The sequence below is a fragment of the Manacus candei genome, unplaced genomic scaffold (genome assembly GCF_025592945.1).
Source record: "Manacus candei isolate 608988 ecotype Guabito, Panama unplaced genomic scaffold, ASM2559294v1 h1tg000071l, whole genome shotgun sequence".
Classification (NCBI taxonomy): domain Eukaryota; kingdom Metazoa; phylum Chordata; class Aves; order Passeriformes; family Pipridae; genus Manacus; species Manacus candei.
The window spans coordinates 2,739,408-2,748,867 of record NW_026138119.1 but is presented as its reverse complement, the minus strand read 5'-3'; the positions used below and the strand labels follow the sequence as shown (position 1 = coordinate 2,748,867).

The 9,460-nt window shown below is 48.4% G+C and overlaps 1 protein-coding gene across 1 annotated transcript; it reads left to right on the top strand.

Moving 5' to 3' along the window:
- The first annotated feature begins 87 nt into the window (after positions 1-87).
- Positions 88-9,449, top strand: CARD9 (caspase recruitment domain family member 9). The gene is made up of 14 exons (XM_051807662.1): positions 88-274; positions 2,787-3,009; positions 3,399-3,536; positions 3,904-4,229; positions 4,624-4,803; positions 4,992-5,141; positions 5,379-5,504; positions 5,622-5,813; positions 6,341-6,382; positions 6,974-7,019; positions 7,965-8,035; positions 8,520-8,596; positions 8,825-8,998; positions 9,032-9,449. The coding sequence occupies exons 1-13, from the start codon at positions 266-268 to the stop codon at positions 8,919-8,921; spliced, it is 1,677 nt and encodes a 558-aa protein (XP_051663622.1). The 5' UTR covers positions 88-265; the 3' UTR covers positions 8,922-8,998; positions 9,032-9,449.
- The last annotated feature ends 11 nt before the right edge of the window (positions 9,450-9,460 follow it).

Below are 9,460 nucleotides of genomic sequence, written 5' to 3'. Positions count from 1 at the left end.
CCAGGGAGAATGTGGAAAATGAATATTCATGTGGCTAAAAAGGATTGAATTCAGCTTGGATTCTTTCTTGATTCTTCCACAGCCTGCCCTGTAGAGACATCAGCAAATCACTCAACAACAACTTGTTTCTTCATTTATAAACCAGCAATTTCTGTCTCCCAGAGAGGTGCAAGGTTAGCTGAGGCAAAGCTGATAAAATCTAGATGGAAAATGCTGCAGAAAGCTTCGTTGCACTGCACTGACTGAGCTTCTCCCGAGTGTGGTGATGAGTTCTGTGAGTTCCAACTGTTCTATAAGGGCTCTTCAGGCAGAGCTGGGGTCAGGGGGACAGTGGGTGCCAATGCTGCTGTCATTTGGTGTCAAGACATTCTTGAGCAATTGGAATGATTGTGGAATGGCTTTTCTCTTGCAGTGTGCTCTGTTTTCCATAAGCCAGTGTAGATAACATTTTTCCAATAAATTCGTCTGGGTCAGAAGCAGTTCTGGGTGCTGTTCACAGGCTGTTATGGTGATCTGTGCTCTAAATGACTCTTGTCCTCTGGAAATGCTGCTCAGGAGGTGCCCTTGTAAACTGTTTGTGGAAAAACTGTTCAAGAAGCAGCTGTCTTTGTCCTTTTTCAGGATTAAACTGATCTGCCACTATAGAACAAAACCTCCCAGGGTTAGATTGGTCAATTAGCAGCCACTGATTGCCTTCAGCAAGGGCACAGCTGACACAGGTACTGTACCTTCTTTTAATGTAAAGCTGATTTAATGCCTACCAAGAGTCACAGACTGCAAGAATCTCTGAGCATCTCTGCCCCACTCCTAATGATAACATGGAAAAACTCTCCACAAACTTAGAAAGCAGAACAAAGAGTGGAGTGGGAAGCTAATGAGAACATGTGTCATGCTGCCATGGCATCGGAGCCTGTGTGTTCTCCAGGCTTTTTTAACAGACTCTTGAACAGAGTCCTTGTCTCAGCTACATCTCCAGGACTGTGGGAAGAGGGAGAGGCAGGCACAGGTCTTGTGTTGATGCTCAACTGCTTCTATGCTGCTTTCTGTGCTGCTCCTTTAATTGCTGTTAGAGCCAAAGGCTGTAATTTGGGAATCGTGGGTTATGTTCCTTGCTTTGCCGAGGCTTGACTCCCTTTCCCCTCAAAGTACCGAGTTGTCATAATTATGCTTGAAGCTTAAGGACATCCAAAATTAGAGGCATCATTATGGAAATCATCCTTTTCAGCAGAACTCTAAACCAAGAGCGAGTCCTTGCTGCCACCTGCTTTCCTGGACAGAGGTGTTAACAGCTGGAAGGAAGGCCTTTGAAGAGCCTCTAATTTTGTGGCTGATTTTAATCCCCTGAAATCAACTGCACAGACCCTGTGACTTTTGTTCTTTCTTAAGTCTTTTTTTAGTCTTTCTGACCACTACACAAGGAAACTTTCTGGACCCCAGCAGGTAGTTCAGGGGGGCAAATGCAAAACCAAGCCAGAATGAGTCTAAAATCACTGTGTGTGTATTGCTGCTGACTCACGACGCCACTACCATCTTTCTCCTCCCCAACACCCATTCTGGCTTCCCCTTTTTCTATTTATCTCTTTTTTTCCCTTTCCATTTCCCGTCTTAGAGTACAGCTGAGTAGTTTCCCCTTTCCTCAAACTAGTTTTGCTCCTGGAATGATCTTTGCTCTGGCCAGAATATAAAGGGAGGCTGCACCCAAGACAAGTTTTCTCAGAGCCAGGACACAGGAGGGGAAACAAGGAGGTTTTTGTGACTGCACAGGCTCAGGTTGGTCCATGTAATACAGAATGGTTTATGTTAACAGGAAAAAATATATTTTACAGCTCTGAGGCAATAATGGGTTTAGCAACAGGGAAGTGTGTCTCTTGTAATCTGGTGTTTGTGACCATAAATTGCTGAAGCTGCAGAGGGGGGATCTGTGAGCTGGGATGTGGGAGGCAGGTGACCTCAGGGCTTCCTGGTGCTGATCTTCACCTCTGTGTGTACAGTGGAAATCATGGACAGCTCTGTGTATGGATAAGGCACAACATGCAGAAGAACACCTTTTGTATGATGACAGGTGAACTCGGTAAAAGCTGTTACCACTGGGGGTTTTCACAGAGCCTTTTTTGGGTGTCAGACTTAGTGTCTGACAGAATTCAGGGATCTCAAATGCTGGGGAATGGAGAAGGAGGTGTGAACTGTTTGTAAAGCAGAGGCAACAGTTTATTAGGAGAGTTTTAAAGGTGTTTTCACTTTTTGCCATCATCTTATCCTGTGTTGTGTCCCACTCTTTTTGTGTTGTTTATGGGGATTAAAGATTTAATTCTAAGCATAGCTGAGCACCTGGAGAACGCAGGGTGATTTTGTTAGTGAGACTTGACAGCACTTTCTTTGCATAGCTGTTGGCTGGATTTTCCTTTGTTCACAGGGCTCTCAATGACTTGCCTGTCCCCACTAAGTCTGTTGCTAAATAGTTTTACTTTCCTGTTGCAGTGAGCTCTGGGAGCTGCTCAGCTGCTTGGAAGGAGGTTCATTGAGCTTTGGTGACTTCTGTTTTCTCAGAATTTCTCCCCAGCTGTGGCAGCAGCACTGGCACCACCCTCAGCTGCTGCTGCCCCCCCTCTGGGACTTCCCTTTGCGTGAGATGTGACTGTTCCACAGGTGATTTGCCAGCACATGGGAGATGTGCTCCTGTGTCTAAAGGACACTTTTCCATTCTCATTCTGTGAACATCCTCGGCTTTTCCACCACACTCCTGGAGGCTGAGTCTGCTTGCTTGTTTTCTGGGGGTTGTTTTCCAGGCAGGACAACACTGCTCACTGACAGTTCTCAGCGCTGACATGTTGGAGGAAGATAACGATGAGATCTGCTGGAATAACCTGGAGAACTTCCGAGTGAAGCTGATCTCCGTGATCGACCCTTCCCGGATAACCCCCTACCTGCGGCAGTGCAAAGTGCTCAGCCCTGACGATGAGGAGCAGGTCCTCAACGACCCCAGCCTGGTCATGCGCAAACGGAAGGCAGGTGGGTGGCTGAGGGCAGCCTTGGGCTCCCTGCATGCTCCTGTGCTCTGCTGGGAGCAGATTGGAACAGTTAAAATGCTTTTGTTTAGTCGCTGGGCAATCGGTTTAGGATTTTCTGGGGAATTAGGCAGTGGAAGGGCTGCCCAGGGAGGTGGTGGTGTCACCATCCCTGGAGGTGTTTAAGGAAAGACTCAGTGCCGTGGTCTAGTTGACAAGGTGGTGTTTGGTCATAAATTGGACTTAATAATCTCAGAGCTCTTTTTCAACCTGATTCTGTGATTTAATCCCAGGGACTTCTGTATGTGGATAATGTGGAGCCATTTTTTGTGATGTTAGAAATAGGTGAAGAGATGAATAACTGAACAGAACGTCCTGTTGCCATTCTTGCAGGTGTTCTTCTGGACATTCTTCAGCGAACAGGACACAAGGGCTTTGAGGCCTTTATGGAGAGTCTTGAGCTTTATTATCCACAGCTGTATAAGAAAATAACTGGCAAGGAGCCCAGCAGGGTTTTCTCTATGATTATAGGTACTGTTTGTGTCCTCAAAAACAGCTCTTTGTTTGGTGTTGCTGTGCAGAGTCGGGAACACTCCCTGCCTTGCTCCCTGTGTGCTTTGGGAGCATTCTGGGAAGAACAGCCCTGAGGTCACAGGCTGGACTGGGGGGAGAGTGGAGAAGGAAGCAGAAGGATCAATTCTTTCTGCCTGTTCTGTCAGTGGCACTGTGGTGCAGGAGGGCACAGAGCAGGGGGAAGCAGCAGGGATAACTTGATCCCACAAGTTCAGGGTTGGCGTGGGCTGATCCCGAGCTGCAGTGGGAAGTGGGGGGAAGCTGAGCTGTGTGTGTGCCTGGGAGCAGCCAGGACAGCAGGGGCTGACTCCTGCCTCCCAAACAGACACCGCTGGGGAATCAGGCCTGAGCCAGGTGCTGATGAACGAGATCATGAAGCTGCAGAGCGCGGTGCAGGAGGAGCGGCGCAGGGCCCAGGAGCTCACGGTGTGGCTGCACAGCAAGGAGGACACCATCAGGGAGATGTGGGTGAGGGACAGCCTGCTCCGAAAGCACCAGGAGCGGGCCCAGAGGATGAAGGAGGAGAGGGACAGCCTGAGCAGGGAGCTGAAGAAGTGCAAGGATGAGAACTACAACCTGGCCATGAGCTACGCCAAGCAGAGCGAGGAGAAGAGCGCGGCCCTCATGAAGAACAGGGACCTGATCCTAGAGGTCAGTCACATGTCTCCAGCTTCCCCCTTCTTACCTGACCCCTAGAAGGCTGGGCTGAGCACCTGACTTGTCTTTGCCCAGCATGAAGCACTGAGCATCTTCTCTAGCAAACGGCATGACTTGGTGGTCTCTGGCTCAGCCCTGTAGGCCCATGTTCTACAAGTTGTGCTGTGAAGAATTAAGAGCCTTTCCCTCTGCTCTCACAAAGACAGCACAGGCACAACATGGATCTGTAGCACACAGGCAGGACTCTGGTCCCCAGAGCACCAAACCTCCCGAGGAAAACAGAGTGGGGAAAAACTTGCCCTGTGTTTGTCTGGGGAACGGAGCGAGAGCTGCTTTTGCAGGCCAGAGTTTTCCCCGTGTTCCTGATGAGCTCTGAACCTTCTCACAGATTGACCACTTGAAGCACAGCCTCATGAAGGCTGAGGATGACTGCAAGCTGGAGAGAAAGCACACCATGAAGCTCAAACACGCCATAGAGCAGCGCCCCAGCCACGAGGTGGTGTGGGAGATCCAGCAGGAGAAGGAGCTGCTCTTGGCCAAGAACCAGGAGCTGGAGAACACTCTCCAGGTTGGTGGGCTGGTTGAATATGGATTTGTGAGAAGTGGTTACTTGTAGCAGCCAGGGAAGTGATGAGGCTGCGTATTCTGTGGGTCAGCTGTGACCTTGTTCTCCCAAGTCAAATAGAGCACTGGCGCTGGGAGAGTTGATATGGAGTTAGGTGCTGGCTGTATCTCACTTTTTCCTTTGTCCAGCAGGTTGCCAGGGAACAGAATTTGGAGAAGAGCCTCTCCAAGGAGACTCTGGAGAGTGACTGCAGGCAGATTCTGGAGGAACGGCGGGAGCTGGCGGACACCATTTACAGCCTGCGCAAGGAGCTGCGCCGAGCCAGGGCGCTCCAGGACAAAGTAGGTGCTGCAGGGCAAACTCCTCCTCAGGGTCCTGCTGGGAGACAGGCAGGTGAAGCACCTCTTGCCTGTGGAGCAGAGCAGCTGCTCAGGAGCAATCCTACTGTAGTATCTGTATTTTAGCATCCTGTGTGCAGGTGGTGGCTCAGGCTGTGGAGGTCTGGCCAGAGCAATCTGTGACACAGAGCAGGAGTGGTGCCAGTCCAGCTCAGGTGCTTTTTGACCTTGTCTCAGCAGTATGCAGAGGAAAAAGAGATGCTTGAGCTGCAGTGCACATCCCTGAGGAAGGACTCCCAGATGTATAAGAAACGGATTGAAGCCGTTCTGCAGCAGATGGAGGAAGTGGCTGCAGAAAGAGACCAGGTGATAGAACATTCCTCATGGAATGCTGCTCATCCCTGTTCTGCTGCCTGAAGCGGACAGATACATAACCCTGAGTGTGCTGCTGTGTGACATGGCACGTGTTGTCCCTCTCCCCAGGCTCTCCTGACCCGGGAGCAGTTCCACATGCAGTACTCCAAGAACCTGGTGGAGAGGGACGCTCACCGCAAGCAGATCCGGGAGCTGGGGGAGAGATGTGACGAGATGCAGCTGCAGCTCTTCCAGAAGGAGAGCCAGCTGCTGGCCACTGAGGCCAAGCTGAAAAGGTTGCAACTGGAGCTGCCCACCCCGGTAGGACTGCGATCCCTGGGATGGGATTGGGAAGCTGAGTGTGGGGCCAGAGTGTGGCTGTTCCGAGGCCTTTGCAACTGGACAGTTCCAGGGACCACCTGCCTGGGGAACCATTAAAATCAATTAAAACCAAATGCTGAGTTTAGACAATGAAAGACATGATGGTTCCTATGACCTGACCTTAGTTCCAGCCATGGATAAGGTGGGCTGATGCTGTGGTTGTGTTTAGAACATGTCCAAAGGTGAGGAGGGGGGATCCTCAACCATCAAAGAGTGAACTCTGTTTAGAGACTGTGTGAGCCATTTGGATGAAATGGGAAGCTAAACTTTCTGGAATTAAATTAGATATACAGGGGCTTTTAATTAATATGGCATCTTGTGTGCTTTCTCCAAGTGACCAGACAGGACCGTAGGAGGCAGGAATTCCACACTTCTCTGTTTTTTGGAGCTCTCAGTCTCCTCTGTGTTCCCTTGCTGCCACTTCCTTGCTTGTGAGGAATGATTAAATTCTACTGGTTTTGTTTCAGACCTCTGACCTGGATGATACTTCCTCCAGAGATTCCCAGGAAGTGAGTAGGGCGCCTTGTTTACCTTTCACTTTCTTTTGGGATGGTTTCATATTCTTCACTTGCACTCAGTTCCCCAGGTATCAGCAGTTTCCAATCCATGGCTCAGGCTCCTTTCATGACATGAAAAAGTACAGAGGCAGCCAAACAGTGACAGAATCTCCCTGTGTCCTGAGGATTCTCAGTGTAGGACACAGTTATGGCATTAGTCAGCAAGATTTGCTGAGTTTAAACAAATCAGGGGCATTGAATTATTTGGAATTGCTTCTAATTGTCTCTCTTGTGTGAGAACAGGCAAAAATAGGTCTAACCCTGGGGACATCTGTAGTAAAGAGTTTCACTTAGTTCATAACATCAGAGTCGGAGTGATTGTCACTGTCACATTGTCTGGAGGCCAAAGGAGCTTATTATCCTATTCATGGAGGACAAATCCATGAGTAAATCTGTAACTCCTGGCTCAGTCTGCTCTTTGATGACAGCAGGGTGCACCAGGGAAAGGCTGGTTCTAAGCATGTCCAGTTTCTTATATTCCTGGATCTCTTCCTGCAGACTGAGGGGCAGTTCTCACGTTTTTCCTCTGTTTCTGTCCCACAGCTCACCCTTCACAGTCACCTGGATGAAGATGCACAGCCCACTAAAAGTAAGGCTTTACTTGGGAGAACACTGGGCAGAATTCTGGAGAGAATGGTCCAGTGTTTCAAAGGGAAATTAAAAGACATTCCTGGGTTTTATTTTTAGCTGGTCACAGAACAGAACAAACATCCTTCCACTTCAGCTGGACCATGTGGCTTTCCCCAGGGATTCTTCCCTCTCCTCTTCCCTTTTATGTAGCAGGTTGTTTTCCCAAAAGCAGAACCAGGTGGTGAGTGCTGTCACTGGTTCTGTTTCTGTGGCATCCCCAGTGGAAGTGATTCAGCAGTGTGGAAAGGAATTAATAGGCTCCTCTTAGAATTTGAAAATCTCTTTTGAAACAGGTTGAGAAAGGGAGAAAACTGGCACAGTAGAAGAAATTTTCTGGTTTGATCTCCTGGAAGATCTAAATGATCTGTTCATTCATTGAGAGGGGAGATTTTTCACAAAAGCTGAACAACACTGATCCAGAAAGATTTTTTTATTATTCTGCCTTACTCAGTTCAAAAATATATATCCTGACACCTGGTCACTACATAAGGAGTTTCATTAAAATATAGTCTGATGTGAAGTGCCTTGATATGCACAACTTGGGGAACAGGGATAAATTACTGTTAAAATAATAATTAACATGTTTCTCATGGTGACCTCTAACATGAGTATTATTTTTTTAATGATGCTGAGCAGAGGTGCTGCTTAGTAAAGGTTTGTTTTGCTCCTGCATAAGCAGAAACTGGGGAACTCCACCATCTGAGCAAGACTCAGGGCTCAAGTAAAATGAGAAGTGACTCTGCACTGATCACAGGACCAAGTCCTGGCATTTTGGGCCTGGTTTCAGTTCTGCTGAGGAGTCTGTGCAGTTACATCACAACTGATCTGTTTGAAGAACTGGTGGAGGGAGAAGTTACTTCCCAATGGCAATTCTGACTAAAGGTGTGATTTTTCCATCTCTCAGAAGATTGCCCTGAAGGACCAAACCAGCAGCTGAGCCCTGGAGAAGACAATCTGCCCCCAAAGTCACTCAGTGTAAGAGAATCTTCGTGGGCTCTTCTGGGGTTTGTGATCTTTAATGTTCTCATTAATGATGGATTTACCAGGCTTGAGAAGCATGTCAGCTTTTCCAAAATCTGAGTACTTGGTGCAGAATTCACCCTCCAAAAAGAGTGAGCTCTGAACAGCAGAACATTTGTGGTTATTTCTCCATTTGTGCATAGAAACTTCTTCTAATTACTTTCTATCCTTCATTTCTGGGTGTGGACGTTTTCCAGTTTAATTGATTGCAGCATTACTGTTTGTACAGGAAACAGAATCCCAAATTTACAAATGTGAGGGAATAAATATGCTAAAACTCTGTGAAGCAGAGGTATTCCCGTCCTGTACACACACTAATAGGGACAGCCCAGAAATGAACCTACTGTACTTCATTCTGCAGGCAGCTACGTGGTGCTAACACTGATCTGATGTTTGGAGGAATCCACTTAATTTTTTTTAATTTATTTTTTAATTCAAGGAGTGTGGCTTGGCCAATGAGGAACTGGCAGAAAAGGAGAGGAAGAGGATGAAGGACTGCTTTGAGCGCTACCGAAGGTCTGGGCTGCAGTAAGCAGGACTAACCTAGACATACCTGTGTGGCCTAACTTAATATCTTGTGTTTCCTCTTTCCTGCCCATCCCCTGCCCCCAAACTTGATTCATGGAGGGCATAAAATTAAACACGTAATGGACTAATACATACTAAACCTCCCCAAAGCGTTGAAATGCTGCTTGTCTGCAGAAAACACCTTCTAAAAATGATACGCCCAGTCTTGTTTTTCAGAAAAAGAGCCATGAGGAGGGTGCCAAAGGACCGGCACCACGAGGCCGACTGGGAGAACACCACGGGCAGTGACAACACCGACACCGAGGGCTCCTGAGGGAGGGACAGCGGGGACACCATCAGCTCCTGAGAGAGGAAAACAGGGACACCGAGGGCTCCTGAGGGAGGGACAACGGGGACACTGAGGGCTCTGGAACGAGGGACAACAGGGACACCGAAGTCTCCTGAGAGATGAAAACAGGGACACCATCAGCTCCTGAGAGAGGGACAACTGAGGGTTCTGGGATGAGGGACAATGGGGGCACCATCAGGTCCTGAAGGAGGGACAACACTGGCATTGAGGTCTCCTGAGTGCAGGAACCAACCTGGGAGGAAAACCCAGCCTGTGCTGGGGTGGCTGTGCCTCTGACTTTCACTCTCTATGGACTATTTAGATTTTAAGACCATCCAACCCAACATTCACGAAAAGTTAACATGCGAAAGGCTAATGCGTGCCAAAGGTTGGACTCCGTGATCGCGGAGGTCTTTTCCAACCTCGTTGATTCTGTGTTACCGGACACTATTGTTTGCATCTGACACGCCCTCATCCATCTCTCTTATAGGTTAATAAACACGATTAAATATTGCGTGTGCGAC

Coding starts and splice junctions, on each gene's coding strand:
- CARD9 (XM_051807662.1), top strand. Junction 8,036..8,519: donor TGCCCCCAAAGTCACTCAGT/GTAAGAGAATCT, acceptor TTTTAATTCAAG/GAGTGTGGCTTGGCCAATGA. Junction 8,597..8,824: donor TGCTTTGAGCGCTACCGAAG/GTCTGGGCTGCA, acceptor CTTGTTTTTCAG/AAAAAGAGCCATGAGGAGGG.